Source organism: Charadrius vociferus, unplaced genomic scaffold, assembly GCF_000708025.1.
Source record: "Charadrius vociferus isolate BGI_N301 unplaced genomic scaffold, ASM70802v2 scaffold50, whole genome shotgun sequence".
Lineage (NCBI taxonomy): Eukaryota > Metazoa > Chordata > Aves > Charadriiformes > Charadriidae > Charadrius > Charadrius vociferus.
In genome coordinates this window covers 1,564,497-1,584,997 of record NW_009646445.1, presented here as the reverse complement: position 1 = coordinate 1,584,997, position 20,501 = coordinate 1,564,497, and the positions used below count along the sequence as shown (strand labels likewise).

The 20,501-nt window shown below is 42.5% G+C and overlaps 1 protein-coding gene across 1 annotated transcript in view; it reads right to left on the bottom strand.

Annotated features, from left to right (window-relative positions):
- RGS6 (regulator of G-protein signaling 6) overlaps positions 1 to 20,501 on the bottom strand; it is a 255,842-nt gene that overhangs the window by 83,421 nt on the left and 151,920 nt on the right. Inside the window, exon 2 of the mRNA XM_009882506.1 lies at positions 7,144 to 7,243. Within this exon, the coding sequence (XP_009880808.1) occupies positions 7,144 to 7,243 (100 nt within the window). The remainder of the gene's footprint in view (positions 1 to 7,143; positions 7,244 to 20,501) is intronic.

Sequence of the window (20,501 nt, the reverse complement as noted above, 5' to 3'; positions counted from 1 at the left end):
CCCAAAGGGAACTGAGAACTATGAATGAGACACATTGATGTAGCATCAACAGCCAGCTATGAAAACCATCCTTCCTCTCAAAACTCAGACTAGCTATGGAGCCCCAATATTTGGGCTGGGCTCATGCCACACAGCCGGGAAGGACCACTACAAAATGCACCACACAAGCCACAGCTGAGCTGGGAGAGCACAATACCCACACAGCGCAGCTTGTGATGAAGATGAAGCTGCATGAACTGAACTATAGCTCCGTTGTGGCAGAGGGCAGTGATACCCAAATACCAGCAGTCCTAATTCTGCATAGCACCTACAAGTGCAGAAACCCGTCCTTGTTTATTTCTAGCATACAACACTTACCACTCTTAGGCTTATTCTTAAGAAAAACACACAAAGAGAGTGTGCGGTTTAACTGTACGCATGTGCAGATGCACAGAGAGATATATTGAACATTCACTGTTTAAAATATTAATTCTGGTTGCTTTCTCTTATTTCTTTGACAACCATATCCTAATTCAATTAATCTGCTATCCCCCTTGTCCTCTGAAAATCAAATCCTTTAACATCTTAACAACAGGCAAAGAATTGCTACACTTCAGAGAGCTGATTTTCATCTTTCCCTCCCCCATCCCTCTCACCCTTTGAAAGGCAGGAAGCTGGATGCACTTAAAGAGAAAAGGGGAGGGAGGAGGGAGCTGTGGATGAAGACAGCATAACTCTTCAGCTCCTTAACTGGGTTAATTTGTCTCCTGGCATGGGAATAGAGACCTTAAGAAAAAGCTACAGGAAAAAAAAAAAAAAAAAATTGCAAGGCATGCACTACTTGTATAATAGTTGACATGTCTAATGCTGTGTGATTCACAGCAGCTTTGAAATACTAGATTAAAAGGTATAACAACCTTCTTATTGAGGGAAGGATGGATTACATTTCCACTGGGTGCAATTTGAAGAGATGCATAAAAGAAGAAAATATAAGTTGTGATGAAGCCCAGTCTTGACTTGAATTAGTTTAAATGCAACTTGCTCAGAGCAATTGATTTTTGATGAGAAATAAATGGATTTGTATGCTCGACCAGCATTTGCAAGTCAGTTTCCACCACGCAGTTGCACAACACTGTTGAATTTATTGTGTAGCATCTGTTGTATATAAATGTGGAAAACTACCAGAAATTACACGGTACTATATCTGTATATATAAACATGTGTAAATTTTAACCCAAGAGCACCTTCTTTGTATCATTTATAAACCACTAAACACCCAAAATTATTTGGGTATTGACCTAAGTTTTGGGGAAAGTTTTTTGCTTGTTTTAACTAAATGGGCTCAGTCATGTTTAAGCAAGAGATTGCACTTGGTTTAGATTTGTGATTATAAGCACCTGCTAACTTTGCCTGAAACAGTCAATACTGCATTTCAAGTCTTCTGTTTGTCCAAACAAAACTGCAAAGGAAAGACAAAATAAAATAAAATGAAATAAAATAATATATCAACCTGGGCTAGAAGTTCAGCCCCAGCCACTCATTTTGACAAATGTTGCAGGTCTTCAGGTTCAGAGACTGGTGCTGTCCCAGATCCAGGGATGGGTGGTTTAGATCTAGAATGAAACTACCAAAACGTCCTGGGAAATCTGTATCGGGCTCAGTCCTCCAGTTAAAATTCTATGGTGAGATGACGCAAGCAGCTGGACAGACAGAGCAGGGGAAGCCAAATCCTTGCCCAGCCAACTTATGGAGTTATTTGGTCCCAATGAAAGTAATTTCTGTAAGGCACTGAGGCAAGTTCTACTCCTGAAAAAAGCATTAAGAAAGTGAACATCGTGGCAAAGCGCTCAGCCTTGCAGATAGCTCTCCAGGTCCTGCTAGGTGATGGGTGCTAGCTCTTGTCAGAATCACCAGTCCTAGTCCTGCTGCCCACACCACTGACTTCTTTCTTTGTACAGTTCCTCTGAAGGGGGACCTTTCAAACCCTGGAGATGAGGAACCTGCTCTTCTCCCTCACACCTCTGGCTACCACATTTGGATGAGATGCGTTTGACATTCTCTGCACAGAAAGGGCAATGAATCTTCAGGTTGTTCAGCCTGGAGCAGAGAAGGCTCTGGAGAGACCTTATAGCAGCCTTCCAGTACTTAAAGGGGGCCTACAGAAAAGACAGGGAAAGACTCTTTATCAGGGAGTGTAGTGATGGGATGAGGGGTAACAGTTTTAAACTGGAAGAGGGTAGATTTAGATTAGATATTAAGAAGAAATTCTTTACTCTGAGGGTGGTAAGGCACTGGAACAGGCTGTCGAGAGAAGTTGTGGATGGCCCAATTGCTGGAAATGTTCAAGGCCATGTTGGATAGGGCTTTGAGCAACCTGGTCTAGTGGGACGTGTCCCTGCCCATAGCAGGGGCGTTGGAACTAGATGATCTTTAAGGTCCTTTCCAACTCTAACCATTCTATGATTCTATGAATACCCTCAGACTGGCATCACGGGAGCTTATTTTGCAACGGGTGTATGAAGTCGTCCAGCAGAACTTGGCTGTCCCAAACTATGCTGTCAGGGAACACTATCAATAATAAATTCTCTTCCCCGACACTATGGGATTTCCATGCTCCAGCATTTTCTTTGAGTGACATTCTGATGTGTTCTGGGACAACTCTGTATGCATTTGCCAAGACACATGCTGGCTTCTTCAGACAGAGACACATGGCAGTTTAAACTTGGTTTAGATCATGAGTCTCGAGTAACGACAGGCCATCTGGCACATTTCAGTAGTACTGGCACTTTCTGCTCAGAGACATCTGGAACTTAAGACAGACACGGCAGGTCAGGAGCGAAATGCACTGGCAGGGCTGTGTGGACGAAGCTTGCGTGGCAGCACCAAACCCAAGCTGGTACAGGTGGGGCATCACCCAGCAATCCGTTCACAGCCACACAGGCAGCTTTGGGAGCAGAGCAAGACGACAAGCGAGCGTTGGGGTAATGGTCAGGAGCGGTGTGCAAGCAAGGTGCCAGCCAGGGGACTGCTGCTGGAAGAAGGAGGTATGGAAATGGAAATGTGGAAATATGGGGGACTGCTGCTGGAAGAAGGAGGTATCACTCGAAATGGAGCTGTGGGGACAGGTCGGTCTGAAGTCAGGGGGTTATGGGTCAGAATGAAGCTGTATCAAAACCTCTTGGGAGGAGGGCAGAATGGTGCACGCCTCTCTCGGGTTGCAGTAGCAAAGATGCTGGTACGCAGGACCAGACGGTACACAGGACCAGGAGCAATCTGGAATGAGGTTGGGGATGGGGGGCAGATTGGGGAGCACGAAGGAGGCTTTTTGCACCGGAAAGCTCGGCTGTTGCATCACTGACTTCTTTCTGACTTGTTTTGGCAATATTGTATAGGGCCAAGTCTGAATTGGTGGGAGAAGAAAGTATATGCATTTGGTGCTCCTACCAAACAGGACGTTGGTTTTAAGATGCAATTGTACAGAAATCAAAAAGAAGATTAGAAAGCCCATTTTGCTGCTGGTTAATATAATGAGATGTTCTTACAGCAGTCTGATGACTGGGAAAACAGAGAATTGCCGATTCATTTACAGAAACAAAATCATTACTGAGGAAATTGTTTTCTCACTAAGAGAGAAACGTGCAACTCCATTGGCAGCGAGTGCCATCGTGCGCATTGGCTGAGGACCCAGTCTGCGCATGGATCACAGCACTACTCAATACCTGCCCTCAGTCAGTTTCTCGTTCCATACTCTAAGCTTACCGTAGGATAATGTCAGATATGTGCACACAGATGCCACACAGACTAGTTTCATCTTACTTTCATTCTCTGTGGCTTGCCCATAGAAGTGAAGACTTAACCAAGAAAATAAACGGTGTGATGTGTCCTCCTTTGACTGACCTACTTTGAGCCAAAAGCCAGGGAGGAGGATACACAAATCTACTTCTAATGCAGATTAAAACGTGCCTTTGGCAGAGCATCCCCACACAGGCTCATCGTACAGTTAAAGAAGGTTTTTTCATCCTTTTCCCAGATTCCTGTTGCCGAGAGGGGACCATGAATGATAACTCCCTGCAGCTCGTTCTCCTCGTGTTACACAATGCCTCATTCACAACTTAGGCATCAGGACAGATGAAAGCAAAACAGAGACGAGCGGTTCTTTCGCTGGTATTCAAACTTTAAATCAAATACCCACTTTGCTGTACTATAAACAGAGCTGCCTGTTTAGAGCACCAAGGCACTGCTGTAATGTTTCTTTTTCTTTAAGATTTTACATTTCTCCTCTGAGAAGCAATTACAATAGAAGTGTCAAGCAAAAATACACCCCTGTTAATCACAGTCACTGTGAGCCTGCCAAGTAAATCACGTCTGCGTTGCTGTTCCATTTTTTCAGGTAGAAATAAAAAGTGTGTGATAATGCCACAGCCTAGAAATTAAGCTATTCCCCAGAGGGAGGACAAAGTTTTTGAAAATACAAGCTTTTCTCTTGTGTTCACGACACTGACTGGAATTATACAAGCACTAAAACTTAGTATCTGATGATCATAAGAATAATTCAGGTTGGAAGGATTCTCTGGAGGTCATCTAGTCCAACCTCCATCCAAAGCAAGGCCAAATGCAGAGTTAGGTCAGATTGTTCAGTTCAGCTGGGCTCAGGAGGTTCTGAACAGCTCCAAACACTGCTTCCACAGCCTCTCCAAGCCACCTGGCCCACGCTCAGCTGCTCTGACCATAAACAACTTTCTTCCTAAATCTAGCTGGGATTTCTTTTCCTGCAGCTTGTGTATGTTGTCTTTTGTGCTTCCACTATGTGCTTCTGAGAAAGGGTCAGACCGTGTCTTCTCTATAGCCTCTCATTCTCTTCAGCTTTCCCCTTCTCCAGACTGAACAAACCCAGTGGCCTAAACTTCCATTCAAACATAGGTACTCCTGTCTCTTCAAGTGCTCCAGCTCTTTACCCATCTATCACAAGCAGTGAAATCACATAGTAATTTATTTTGGTTTTGGTCTACAAATAGGTAGAATTCTATGCATCTGAAAGGAGAAAAGAGAAGTAGAGAAAACTCTGGGCTCTCAGCTGAGGCATTTTTTCCCCCCAAGACTTTTCAAACTCAGAGGCTTCATGCACTGCCTGGTGCATCACAAGGGAGCTGCCTTCAGATCCCTTCACCAGAAGGGAACGGTACTGAGTTTGTCCCCCTCCAAGTCTGAGAATTTTCTGTGAGCTTTGGAGGAAGGTTTTGTTCTTATTTTATCTTCATCTTTTCACTGTTCCCTGTGCTGTGAAAACCCAGCCATTTCAAGGTGATGTAATTGCAGCTGCTGTTCCAGAACAGCAGAGTGCAAGGGGGCAGTTTCCTTTGCGCCAGGGAGCTACCAACCAGGGTGGGACCTAAGGATAAGTATAATCAGTTCAAAGATACTGTGAGGTCTCCCGTTTCCTTCTTCTTTTGAGTAACAGGTGGTGGCTTGATGACCAGATCAATTGCTTAATCAATGCTATGAATATTAACAGGCGTATCAGAAACCTGTTTTAGCAGTCACTCTTTAGCCATACAGTCCATTTATTGCAGACTTGAGCTTATGGAATGAGTTTTCAAATCAGATAAATGGTTACTTTCCCCAGGAACCTTCAAGAACAGTTAGCTCATACTTGATCTGGCCATAACCTGCAATTTAGTAACGCAATTTTCACATCTCATTCTAGATTCATGTTTCTTTTCCACTGTAAAACCCTAATCCTGCAGCTGCCAGTTACACTGACTCACCACCCTGAAATCAATTTCAGACAAAGAGCCTGTTGCTCAATAAAAAAGGATTAACTCGACTGAGCCTCATTTAAGTAAAAACTTCATTCCAATTGCCATATTCCCTGCCTATCCCCAAGAACCCTGTAGATTTGTATTCCATTCCTGTAGCTTATGTTGGACATTTTTTCTGTTACAAGGATATCAAATCACATTCCTGAATCAATCAACACAACCTCAAACTCTGCTCAATCCAACCCCTTTCACAATAAAGATATTTTTGAATTGCTTCAGCTCAGATACGCTCCGCTGCAGGGACTCCCCTTTGCAATGGTTTGATGCCAGCTGCATTGCCAGCATCCCTGTTGACAAGCGATATTTCCCCATTATTTTACAACAGTATAAAGACCCTAAGAGCAAGAAAGATCCCTTTGAACTGCCAGTCTTCTCTCAGTCATTGGTGTGCTGTCTATATGCAACAACACAGGTTTTGCATTTTTAGTGATCATCTGAATTTTACTGCAGTGAAGTCACAGCCACAGAGAACAAAGCTCTCCATTTTTCAGAACAGGAGGGGAAACTTCCCTGAACAGACTCATCAGTATATGTATCTGATCTGATTTGGAAAGAGACTTTGCAGAACAGAAAAAAATCGTATTTACTTTACAGAGATACGCAACATCATAAACTCTAAGTCAAAGGAGCAGTTGGGTATCTCATACTGTGCAACAGCCTACTGGTGGAGAGAGGGGAAAACAGTGGTTTTGTGCCACCGTAGTGAATACTACTATCAAGTTAGAGAAAACGGGTACCAGCAACCCAAGTACAAATCCTCCAAGCAATTTACGTCACCCTGAATAAACTCATCATCTATCAACAGCAAAGTTCTTTGTCGCACTGGAAGACATTTTGTCTGGAAAAACGTGTCGGAAGTTTTGTACTCGGACTCACAGTTTCCGCACCATCCACACTTTTAGACGTATAGCTTTAATAAAGCAGCACACATGCATAAAAGGTATTTCCCATTCCTCTACCTGTGATCAAAATCCAATAAGAGTATTGGGTACGAGTGAGAAAAGAGTTTCAACTTTCTCTCCTGAGCTCTTCTCTAAGATCGTCCTACCCCCATCACAGGGAATGAGTCTGACTGGTAATTCTGTGATAGCCACAAAACCTATGTAATATTTTTTAATAACTCACCCCAAAGAAATATAAACACTTGCTTACTTAAAAAGCATTAAGAAATACTTTAATACTTTAATTCAATACTTCACCTCCTAACAATGACGTGAAGAAAAAAATAAGCAGAGGGGGGCATTTTTTTCTTATGTTCCTTCGTTTTTGTGGCTTTAGTAGTGTGTTTGCTTAGAGCCAGCGAGTACCAGCTTACGCTCGCTTCCCTGCTAACCAGGGTCCTTACCGGTGACGACGCTGGGGATTTTGGACAGAAAGCTCTTGACAGTGCGAATGGGAACTCCACCTGTTTTGTCATCCTGCATTCTTGTAATGATGTCTTCAATCTGTCAAAAGGAAGGAAAGACTTAGTGGCTTATGCAAAATGATGACTGTACCATTTACATACCATGAGTACTTTGCAGCCCTGCTGGTAGGATGGACTTCAAATATACCATGAGTATTACTACACAAACACAGACCTAGAGACGCAGCTACTGCCTCCTAAATTTAAACCCCGAGACTAGAAACCATGAGACAACATAGCCCAGCTTGGAAGACGCTGGTCGGATACTGACAATCTAAATGCAACTGTGTTTTTTTTGCTGACCCGGGGTGACAGAAAGGTGTTTGGTCCACATGTAAATTGTGTTAGACTCTATACTGCAACCAGTTTAAGGGGCTTCCTGTCCAATCCACTTTCCCCTCTTCTCCCATATTCATTTGAATCCTCAATACTGTGACCTTGGGAGGGCTTTCATTTTCCAAAGGGTCCCAGACAGTCACCAATGGCCTACGGCTCAAGAAGAGCATGAGATAGAACAACTGCAGGATGATTTCCCCCGTCTCATGCTGTAGGCAGGGATGATACGTGTCCATCATCGTTGCACGAAGTAAATGATCAAAAGTAAAATGATCATAAAGAAAAACTCATTAGACTTTCATAATCAAGCTAACTTTTACTTCACGGGCACATACATAATCCATCACATACAGGAAAATATACAATCATCTTCAAAAGCCATGGCAATCGGAGGATCTGATTAGCGGGGGAAGGAGCTTAATCCTCCTCCCATTTACTCTAAAATGGGAAGGGATTTTTGCCCCTTTTGAGGCTACTCCCTCTGCATTTACTTGAAGGCAACACCAGGGAGAACAAAAAGCACAGTGCAGAAACTCGGTATCTCCAAAAACTCCCTTCAAGTTAATAAGGTCTCAGAAGCCCAACAAAAATAAACACAAAGTTATTGGCTCTGTTAGCTTGAGCAGTTGACAGCACAGCCCTGCCCGCTGCTGGTGACAGGGGGGCGACGCTGACGGCATCCAGGCAGGGAGCACAGCTCTGATCTTACCTAAAGATCTTCTCACAGATGCTACAAAACACAACCTCAGCAGATAGGTTATGTAGTGGGAGCATGGCCCCTCTCTCTCCAAAAGGCAGCCCAAGAGCTCAACCAGCTCTCTTCAACTTTGGAAAGCCTGCTTCGTTTAGATGTGCAAGTGAGTTTCTTTCACACACTTAACACCTACATTTCAAAACAAATTTAATTTCAAGTTTTCCCGAGGCGGTAAGACAATCTCCCTGCCAACTTCAGACACTGAATTTGATCACTGTGTTTTTAACCTCAGGCTAACACTTAACTGAACTCTTCGCACCTTGTTTATATATTATTTTTAAGTTGACAAGTCACAAAGATGAAAATATCCAGAGATATTGAATAGACTACGTGAGGGTTGGGTACCTACAGTTAATTTGTAATAGAATAGTGCTCCTTTTCCCCCAATCCAAACACTATGAAAATTAATACCACCTTTTCCCCTTCACCTAAACTTTATGCAAGGTTGTTTGCTGATCAAAACAGTGTCTTCCAGTCCGAGGATACGTGGAGGAGTAACTGCTCCTCACAGGCTGGACAAGAAGCACTTCACAGCACCCCATGGTGTTGAGAGGAGCCTGACAGCATCGCCTGTCGCAAACCCAGAACTAGAAGGCTACAGCTCTCTGACCTGCCAGGGGGACAGGTCACCTTGGTTGCCTGCAAAGGGTCGACCAAGAAGGTCAGTCAGACTAAGAACCACTTCAACAAGGCAATGAAAAAGCCTCTCCATGGCAACTAGTTATACGCCTTCATCCATATGCACTTGCAGCTGGCATCAGAGAGATTTTTTCCATGCGTATTAGGAGAAAACTACTCTGGAACATGTTTGGAGTCCCATGTCTCAAGGAACACTTAAGGGCTTTAAAAACTGTGAGCAAGTTTTTGGTAAAACTGTTTTTTGTTTTTCTATTTCAATGAAAAGTTTAGAATGAGAAATGAGCTAAAATAATTGTTTTGATGCAGGAAAATAATTTTCTTTCTCTTTTGCTCACTATAAACTAAAGGAACACCAGACATGATTTATGTCATTATCACCCCAAGAAAAGTTCAACTTCAAAGAAAATAAACCTTTAATTATCTTAAAAGCAAAATATATTGTTTTTACCTAAACTCTCCCCATTTCAAGCAATCAAGCAAGGCATTGGTGTCTCAAACGGGCCATTAATTTGGGTTTCAGTCACAATTATAAAAGTCTACTGCAATTTTGAATCAAAATAAAAAAACCTGCCCTAGAGATAACTCCTTCCCAAAAGGGTCCTTCTTCCTTTTCTCTTCCAATCTGACTGCCAGCACTTTCTGCTCTCCTTATTTCTGAGTGTTGGATGTTTCTTCTCTCCTTCACTTTCTACTCAGATGCCACATCTCCTTCCTTCCCTGTCCTCTCATTTGACCCAGACACAACTACATACATCGTCCTCCTACAGCATGCCAGCATTTGCAGTCTGCTGCCCCAGAGCCCGTGAGTTTACAGCCTCTGGTTGTACCTAGCCTTTCCATTCCCAACATGCTTTCCTTGTGCTCTCCAGCAAGTTTCTGCACTGCTCAAAGGGGACAGCATGGCCTACTCAAAGAAATGTTTGATGATCATTTTATCCTTTCTTAAAGTTATAATCAAGTTTGAAATAAAATATTAAAATACTATATTTAGCAACCTACGTCAAGTTTTTGTTCAGTCCTCTACAAAGAGAGGATCTGACCCTTTGTACCAGCCTTTGTATTTTTGCATCCACCCAACATTTCCAGATACTACCACTCTGGATCTAAATTCCTGCCTAGCTGTGGAAATGTTTCATGAAATAAGTGATACGGTGACAAAGTAGGGGAAAAAAAAAAAATCATTATTAGAGCTTCCAGCGTGGAGAAAAGCAAAGAGGGAACATCAAGCGTGAAGGTCACTTTCATTGAAGCTTTTCATCGTAACTTTTAAGAGAGTTACCTAGATGCTTCACTGCTAGTGATTCTTCGTTCAGTTTCTGCATGTCATCATTATGATTTGAGGAACCCATAACAAATTTATTGCCATTCAGACAATTATTCTATCATCTGATGACTTCTCCTCACCTGGGAAGGGGAAAACAAGGAAACCCGAGGGCCGAAATATAAACAGATTTAATAGAATAAGACTAGATAATTAACATTAATAATACTAAAGAACCGATATTGATCCTGATGCCAGTATAAAGTATGCAAGGATTATATTCTGCCAATTCTATCAGTAGGAAGCTTTGCATTCCCAGCACTGGACAGCAAATGTTGGACACTGCGAGCACTATGGCTTCATGAGGAAGGGAAGGGCTCAGGGGTCTGGCACCAGGGCAAGAAGTTCTCAGGATGGCAGCCGAGGGAACTCCTCTGCAAACTTTCTAATTTATATTGAATGTGACATTCATAGTATGAAACAATCCTGTTGGCCAACATGGGTCAAATGCCCGGGTCTCGTGCCTCCTCATCCCCGCACTTGGCTAGCTCAAAACCACTGAGATCTTGAAACCCACATACCATAGCTGGGTATAGAGTAAATATCTTCACAAATTCAGACACTAAAATCTTTTTAAAAAAAAAAAAAAAGAGACTTTACTGCAAAGTAAAGTTACTGAAAGAGAAATTAGTCCTGTGTCGCTCAAACCAGGAGAGTCATTCAATATCCATGAGGTTTCCCTGTCTGGCACACAGGGAATAAGAGTCCTTGGATAGTTCATTTCATCCAGCTAGAAGGCAGGAACTAGTAAAACTAAGTGTTCCTCATATTTATCACTCCTAAATGAGCAAACCTCAGTGAACTAACTCCTGTGCAACAAAAGTAATGGTGAGAACAGGCAATGTTGTTTGGGTTTTTTTTTTCTATTACGGGGCTCGCTGCTATTTCAATCTGGTCTGATTTTGCATCAGTAAAGGGAACTGTTACTCCTCCCTCTGAGAGGATTCTGGGTCAGTATCTCCCTAAGAAAGCCAGAGCAATTTATGCATCTGCTGTCACTGTTAGCTACGCACTGTAATGTATGCCCAAACAACTAGATCTGCCTTTCCTCCTGACTGGTTGCTGACAACTCTGCTCCCTACATTTGTCCAGAATGATTCTATTTCACACTACCCCACTTTCAATGCACGGAAAAGGGCTTTTGGCTCTCACGTTATCAGTGGCGACAGGTAGTTTATGAGAGTTTACCAACATATTCTGTTACACAGACCATGTTGGGGATTTAATTCATCTGTGGGATTTGCTGGTATTCATTAAACCTCCTTCTTTTCCACTACCAGCACTTTCGCTGGCCTAAAGAGGGTGAAGGCATGAAGTAGATCTTGAATTTCCGTCAGAGCTGAAATGTCTATCACTGGGAGATGAGAAGTTCCTTTTCTGAGGCAGGGGAAAACGAAATACTACATTTGCTGATGTGTTATAATAAATAAGTCATAATAGAACAACAAACGTAACGATCACAGCCTGGCAACTTTGGGTCAGTGCCACGCAACATCCCTAGTGTTCTCATTAAAGGAGGAAAACAACTCTTGACTTTGCAGTAGTTTCTCTTTCTCCCAGCACCAAAATAAGGCAGGCGCCCAGACCGCAGCACGCTAGCATTGCTGAGCCCTGGAAGCACCTCGCTCACGGTCAAGGCTGACCTTGGAGGCAACACGCTGAGGGAAGAGCAAGTAACACGTGAAAAAGAAAAGCTAACAGCTCCCATCGCCCACGACCCCATGCCTGGGCACCAACGACAGCTCACTGGAGCCACCCAGCCGAACATGTTTCATTGCGACTGAGCGATTACCACGCAATGATGTCACAGGCCACCCCGGTCCCATTTTGCCAGCCCATTTTTGTGAGCTGGTGACGGAAACTGTGCCTTTTTCATATTCTAGCCTCCGAGTTAGCTGCACGTAGTCCCTCGGACCCTGCAGGAAAGGTCCCACTGCCTATTTCTGAATATTTCAGCACATACCAGGTTCCTGTCTGATTAGTCGCAGCAGGTACCCTACTCTTGGGGATCCCCATCACCAGTGGCTGGAGACTCTCTAAGCATCACTCATCAGCGCCAACATTAATCGTATGGGGTTGAATAGACAGCTCTGTGCAATGCCAAATATCCTCTTTGCCCTGGCAGATGAGAGCTCTCATGAATATTGGTGGAGCAGGATGATACATGGAGGAAAGGATCAGCCTGTCGTCAGCTAGCATGATGGCAACAATTATAAATACATTTGATCTTTTACACGACTGAAATATAAGTTTAAAATAGATCATTTCCCACGTTGCCAACCCCTACGGGTCCCATAAGCGCCTCTGACTGGCTCCCTGACACCACCAGCGTGCCTGTGCCGTCTGTACCTGCTGGCTGCTGCCACGCAGCCCCACGCACGCACAGACACTGAAAGTTAATTTGACAAGAAGCCTGAAGCCAACTTGCTTCACCAGTCCAGACAATTTCACTCTGCTCAAACACAGGAAGAGAAGCCTGGGGGGAAAAAATAAAATTAAAAAAAAAAAAAAGGAGGGGGGCTAATACACCTTGCTTTGGCACCCTCGAGGGAAAAAGGACAACCTTGCCTCCAAGAGCGCTGGAAAGCAGCAGAGCAGCACCACCAGGGAACTGCTGCACGACCTTCAGCAAACAGCTTCATCCATCTCTGTCCATGTCTCCTCTCCTGTATAATGGAGATACTCCTGAATCACACAGGGGCAGTGAAACTTAATTCAAAGATGTCAGAGAAGGACTGGGAGTGCCTCGGATAGCGGATGCTACACGACTATGAAAGATACACACCCCATCTCTGACAACCTTTCACAATCCCAACACAACAACAACAAAACCAAAGCGTGGCAGAGCACTGATGCGACAGCCAGCAGGGCCATTTGGCTGCTTCCCACATGACTAATTTCCGACGACTGCTGAGGGCAGGGGCACTGACGGAACTTGTCCTCTTCCCGATGGAGCTTTTATCTCTGCTTCTTTTTAAATTTCAGAGCTTATTTCAGATTAAGGCAGCGTATTCCACATAGGTCCCTCACACTCCAGTGCGTTCCAGGGAAGAAAGAAAATAACAACTATGTTCTTCAGATGTTTATTGGGAAGGTGAAACAGAGCTAATAGTGTCACCTTGAGACTGGTAACATGCTTTAGCATTTATATATCTCCACTGTGAATAGAATGGGAGGCTACCAGTGAAGCAACAACCAGAAAGGCGCTTGTCATGACTATCCATATACTGCTGCTAATACAGCCAGAGCTTCACAAAGTGAGTATCTACTCAACAAGTCATCACAGGTTTCATCATGTCAATTGAATTAACCAGAAGGATGCTTAGGGGAAAAAACTGCCACATTTCTTATTCAGCTGCTGAGGTGCAACACCAGAGCCTGGGGAGCACCAGGCAGCAGCAGCAGCTTTCTGAGCAGCCCGTGCCTCCCGTAACACAGCCTACGCTATCAGCACGGCACTGAGCCCCTGGTTCGGCCTGCGCTGCCTTGTAAGAAAATGTAGTCACAGAAAATGGGAGCTGGAACTATCCCCCTCAGGCAGTATATACACAGTTGGGAAACAGCGTTTAATATTCAGCAGAAAAAAACCCAAAGTTTAGCAAATTAATTCAGCAAACAGAGATCCTCCAAACGAGCCGAACTAATGCAATTTTCTCCCTCCCCAAAAATCAAGCTTTTTAGCCTATCAGTGTCAACAGTTAGAAGCAAAAGACATCAATGCGTCAGTGTTATGCAAACTCAATTTTCATTAAAAACATTTTGACAGACAACTCCCGATGAGCTCAAATTCTACATGAGCTATAATTGCTTAAGAGAGGAGACTATTTTGGTGTGTTAGAAAACTGTGTAAAAGACTAAAGTGAACTCTTGTTTAGTGATTGCCCAACTGTAATTACAGTTGCAAATGCATTTTACAGCATAACAGAAGTTTCTTGTGAATGGAGCAGTGCATTTTTTCCCCATGCTTTCTACAGTTATGGTAAAGATGCCACATATATGCATCTAATTAGCTTAAGAGATCTTACACCATTTAGAGCACGGCTGCTCTAATTAGAAATCTTCCCAGGTTAGCTGCAAATTAGACCAAATATTTACTTTGCTCTGTAAGCAGAAGTGTTAAGCTTTTTATGACTGTAGGAAAGTATAAATATCCAGTGAAGACGACGTGAATTTTAACTAAAGCACTCCAATGGAAAGTAAATGGCTGTAGAATTATCACCGAGGTGTGAAGCACGTCACGTTTCAGTGAAAGAAATTATACCATTACTGCCATACAGTATGTATTGAACAGGGATGGCTTTTGTGTGACTTATGAACTATGCAAACACATGTACAGATACACACATAAGCGCACAGATTGTTTCAGCCAGGAAAACTGTAGGGTAGAATCATTTATCAGCTGTTTCTCAGCATGCGATCCAAATTGGAGGAACCACTTTGGAGTAAAAAAGGAAGAAGTTCAGTCCCTCTGTCCCCTAAACAGTGCTGCCATTGGTACTGACAGCATCCGGGGCTGTTGGTATCTGTCAGCTAGTGACAGCACTGAGCCTCCCATACCATTTCACACAGGTCACCAGTCACCTAGTACTGACTACTTCTGACGGTGCCATCCTCAGCACGATTTGAATGGATAATCCCGAAGGGCTCTGCCCTGACTACCTGCAGACAGAAGACCAAATCGAAACAAAGCAGCAGCACAGGTTGAAATATGAAGGAATAAAGTTACAATAGGAAATCAAGAGCTGCACTTATGGTAATATATTCACCACAGTCCCCTAATGACAGTAACCAAGAGGGACTTGGGGGAAAAAGGAGAGCATGTGCTTTTTTTTTTTTTTGACAAGCTTTTACTGAAGTCACCGACTGCAGGGACTGACAGCATCCTGCTGCCTCCCTCCAGCCAGGGTCCGACGCACGAGTTGCCATGGAAACAGTAGAGATTTTCTTTTCTGTTGCATCATTGCACCTAATGTAAAACTACGCAAGTCTCCAGATTGCTCGTACAGTGATGAATGAGAACGAGTGGAGCAGATGTGCCTACCACAGCCCACACGGGGATTATCGCAGGAGTAAACTCTGTACATGACACGGCAGAGCTCCTTTGTGTGCCTTCTCCCAGGTGGGCACGCACATTTGGGTCCCTTGCTGCCCCCACTGCAGGCAGGACACCAGGGTAAAGCCCATTAACCCAACCTCAGCAATGCCCAGAAGCAAAGCTGTGACCCAGCTGACATCTAAAATAACACTGCACAAACTACTCGAATTGGCAAGTGCCAAAAGCAAGAGTTCAGTTCAATGGCTCTGATTTTGCAAGTGCTTCTTTTGGGGGTTAGCTCCCACACCCTGAATTTCACTTTGAGTTCTGGCCACCCGCTAATCATTCTCACGCAAGACAAAATTACGCTGATACCTGTTTTTGTACTGGAACAACTGAGAAAGCTCCAGGAATCTTAAATCCTCTGACAGCACAGGGCTGAGTCGCCGATTTGTAGGATGATTTGAGGCCAGTTTTTCAAGCCTGATTAGAAGCAGCACATACGAGTATTTAGTATTACACTAGATTACATGAAATAATCAATAATCCTTGCCTGTGGTGGTATATGCATGACCTGGCGTGAGAAGGCAGCACTTCTCTCCCCCATGATGCTTAACTGCAGTTTGATAAACACAGTACTTGCAGAAATAGTTAATTTTCTTCTGGAGCATCAAACATGAGGCACTTCCAGACAGAAAAATGCCAGACTTCTGTGGGTCACCAATCTGTTCCCACACGGGAACTTGCAGGTCCTCAAATCCTCACAAAAACAAAGAGCTGGTTACGAACTGCACCCAAATCACTTCAAACCAAATCCACCAGCCCAACCAGACTCCCATTTGCACCTTCCCATAGCTGGGAACTGGAGAATAGTCTCAAGGCTCGTCATTCCTCTCTGGAGCGGGAAATACAGCGCTGCCACCTCCCACCCCACTTGCCTTCAACTCGAGGCTGGGGAGGACAGGACTATCCAGCCTTCTCCTTCACAGCACCATCAACGTGAAAATGAGCCTTCCCATGCAGTGGGGTGGAAAAAGTCATCCCCGGGTCTTGCTGAAAATAAATTATTTTAAACAATGCTGAGCAGGTGTAAAAAGACAAGCTGTTCCTTATCAGTGGAGTCCCCCCGTGACTACAACATGCAGCAACTGCTAAATAATTAAATCTGAAGTATTTCATTAAATATATTATTTATTGACACGACATAGAGAGACATAAATATTAAGCAGATGAGAAGTAGGGATGCAGTTGGTGGATGCCTGATCAGGGTTTTGGCATTGTTACAGCTATCTTTAAAAATCTGAGTAATGATGAGCACGGACTGTCATTGTATCACCTCAAACACTCAGAGAGGACTGTGTTGTTCTCTGGTTCTCACTTTTTAAAAGCAAAACAGATTTTCTATCTCATTAGCAAGCTTTGTCAGGGAGCAAACTCTGCAGTTGAAGAAAGATAAAATAAATAAAAAAAAAATCTGCTGCATTCCTGATGATATTTTGCATACAAAGGGAGGAAGAAAATGGAAAGAAAGTAACTCTCATTTAAAGTGATTATTCTCTATTTAAAACTGTAAGGCCTAAATTTGCACTTGGATTTCAGCCCCATGCCTGAGGGAAGATCTGTGTCCATACCTTCCTGAAAGGGCTGAAAGGTATTTGTAGTGAAAAGAAGGACACAGGAGTCACAAGACTTCTACACTGCAGATTTCTTATTTCAATCCGAGCTTACACAAAGCACCATCAACTGCAGGCAAAAAAAAATCAGGTAAAACTATGGAGTACAAACTTGAGAATATTATGATGTAATAAGAAATGCAGTTTCCTATTCATTTTGCAAAGCTTCATAAACATGTTCCTAATTTCTCACACGGTAACGAAGCTTGGACCCATTCAGAAAATAGTTCATAAGCTATTTCCAGCATGAGATGCAGAAGTTTGGTTTTGTTGTTCCCTGCAAGAAAACTGTATCACAGGCACTGAATCTCTACCACTACCTTCCCTAATGAATTGATGAGGGAAACTATCCAGCATATCCCTTCTTTCTATTTTTGGTAGTTGATGGGCTCCTGTGGCTTAGCTAAAATAAATTATGCAGGCAGGCATACACACACACACACACACACACACACAGAGACACCCCGCAAATGTTTCTCTTCAAAACAACAAAGAAGTGGGGCATTCCTCTGTGTATATAATACTGTGGCACATAATACAGTGTGACAGGTCATTTCATGCATCATTTAACTCTTTGCGCTGCAAAGTGCCATACCACAGTAAAGATTAGATATACCCCCCTCACCCCCAAACGCTGTGAAGTAGATGTAAAGCAGAGCAGTTTGTAAGTTACAGGAAAAAGAGGAAACCCTCTTCATCACCATCAAAAGGTTGTATTTTGTTTCTCTCCCTCTCCATGTGATAGTGTCACCTTGCAATTATCCCCCCCACTAAAACTAAAACAAATTAAAATTACTTAAAATTATAAAGGCAAAGACACAGAAAAAAACTCAAATTTTCCACTCAGGATTTAAAGTTAGCACTGCAAAAGAAAATATTATTTTCATTTGAATTTCAGAACAGACGGAAGAGGCTTTGTGAAGATTTCTTTGTTGGAGGGTGAAAGGATGTACATTTGAATTTTTTTTTTTTCATACCTCTACAAAATGTGCCTTTTCTCCATATTGCTTTCTAATGGCTTTTAAACACATGTATCAAAAAATTGATAACTTTACGACCATAAACATCTACAAGATTACCAGTGTTGGAAACAGAAGACCTCAGTTTAGCCCATGAAGAGACAAAGCTGAAGTGTTTAGCCCTGTAAGACTTTCTGTACTAGTGCTGGGAAAGTGTTCCAGTCAAAAGGCAGTGATAGGCAGGGCCAGTCTGTCCACCCACACTACATCTAAACACTCTGCAAAGTACAAATGCCATTTTTTTAGTGAGGTGATAAGGTTTAGGCATTTAGCAATTACTGAAAAAACATTTTTCAAGTGCTCTACTTCACACTGATGTGTTAGTGAGCAGCAGTAAAATGAAAAGTATTAGAGAAAATTTAGAATAAATCTGAGCATTAATCAAACCAAATCTGATACTGTCTGACTAAAGTTATCTTAATTTAGGACTTCATTTATTCAAATATGCTAAGTTATGCCAATAGGCCAGTTTGCATAACATAAGAGTCCCAGAGCCTCTTTAACTGATCCACTCAATTGCTTTGGCCCTTGACTTTGATAGCAACTATTGCTAGACTCAAAAAACCCAACCCTCACAGACTGCTAAATGGAAAGCATGAATTAAAATGCACGTGTGATTCTCATAACATGATCATCATTACTGGATTCATTAACATTTTCATGAACTGAACTACCATTTCTTCTTCTAACACTGACTGGTGCATTCCCCTTGGCAAAGCACATGTTGCAAATCAAACAGTAGTTACAAGTTCTGCCGCTACCCAATTACGGCCCTCACCATGGGTGAAGTTATTTACTTCAACACCAATTTTATGATTTATTCAGTGGTTCTACTACTGCTAGCTCGGTACTTTGATAGCACTGATATTGTTGATTTACTAAGAGGAATATCTAAAACAATTTATAACAACACTTTGGAAAAAGAATAATCTTCCTTGTTCATATGAAAAGTAATGTCAAATTCTTTTTGCCCCCAACAAAGATCTCCTTCTTCTGCTAATAATGAATTAAGGAACACATAATTTGTGGTAAACTCGTGGCAGTTAACACAAGTGATGCCGTGTCTGCTTTGCTTTCAAATCTTAGCATCAAACTGCTGTTTGATTCAACTCTGGCATATGTCAAATGCCCGACTGGGGCTCTGCTGTTCCTTTTAACCCTCTATTTTACAATACACACTGAAACCTTTCCAAAAGAGTCCAAGGTGCCCCAGCTCTGCAGAACACAAGTGCACTTCTGGTGGAGCGGAAACGGCTACAGCTTCTGTGAACCCTGCAGGAGACACCAATTTTAAAGACTTCTACTTCTTGACACCTAACCAGTATTTTTTCTTAATTTGGTGGGCAAGTATGGGAAGAGATACCTATAGAATGAAAGTTAGAAATCCTATAAAGATAGATATTCTTTACTTTTGGAAGATTATTGCTATCTTCTCTACAGGGACCTGTGTAAGAGATGACTGAAGACTCCGCTCACAACGCGGAATTACCCAGCAAGAACACGAGGTGCTCCCACCTGCCTCTCCTGCCAGCAGACAACACAACAGCCTGGCTCTGCCCTGTAATGATAACTTGCTGTTTTATTCACCGAGAACGGACAGGACAGAATAAAAGGAGCAGAGACTGCATCCTGTGGCTACAGCTCGGTGGCTGTTTCAACAGGTGAACACACCAAACGAGAGCGAGCTACCTCCAGACCATGAAATAGCTACTCCTACCTTTTTTTTTTTTTATATCACTGTCATGTGTTATCTGTATATATACACAATTTTGTTCTTTTTCCTTTTAAATACAGACAGTATTAGCTCCAAAACATAAATAGTAAATAATCCTTTTGCATGACACAGTTAATTTTTTCTCATGGATTTCACGTTGGATTCAATTTATGTTTTCATGGTATGGAAGGAGAACATATAGCACAGCTAACACCACCATAAACATATTACATCTTATTACACAAACAACATGGTCTTGCCTTCCACTCGACTTTACTTTTCAAAGCAATGCCTTCTGCACCAGTATACTTGTGCTTGTAGAATATGGTTTCATTTAAAAAAAAAAAAAAAAAGTTAAAATGCCTATACATCTCAGTTGTGTAAGCCTACAAAAAATGGTTAGCCAGAACATCTTTTCCATCACATTTTTAACTGCTTGATGCCAAAAGATGGAATTGTTAAAAACAACTATGTTGCAAAAGTGGATTTTTTTAATTGTCAAATGTCAGCTGAGAGACAGATGGGGTATTTGTTCATAAGTCATATCTATCTAATGTACTGAAACAGAGTAACATACTAAGCAGCACACAAACGACGTGAGTTTTAAGCACATAAATCACAATATAAATCACAGACCACATTAAAATTATTTACTTCCTCATTCCAAAATGGAATGGAAGCAACTCTACAGACAGATGGGAAATAGATTTTATGGTTTTAGAAGGACACTGGGATCACTGTTTTATGATGTTTTAAATTGTTTTCCTGTTCCATCTTTCTATAAACACACTTATAACCCTCAGAGAT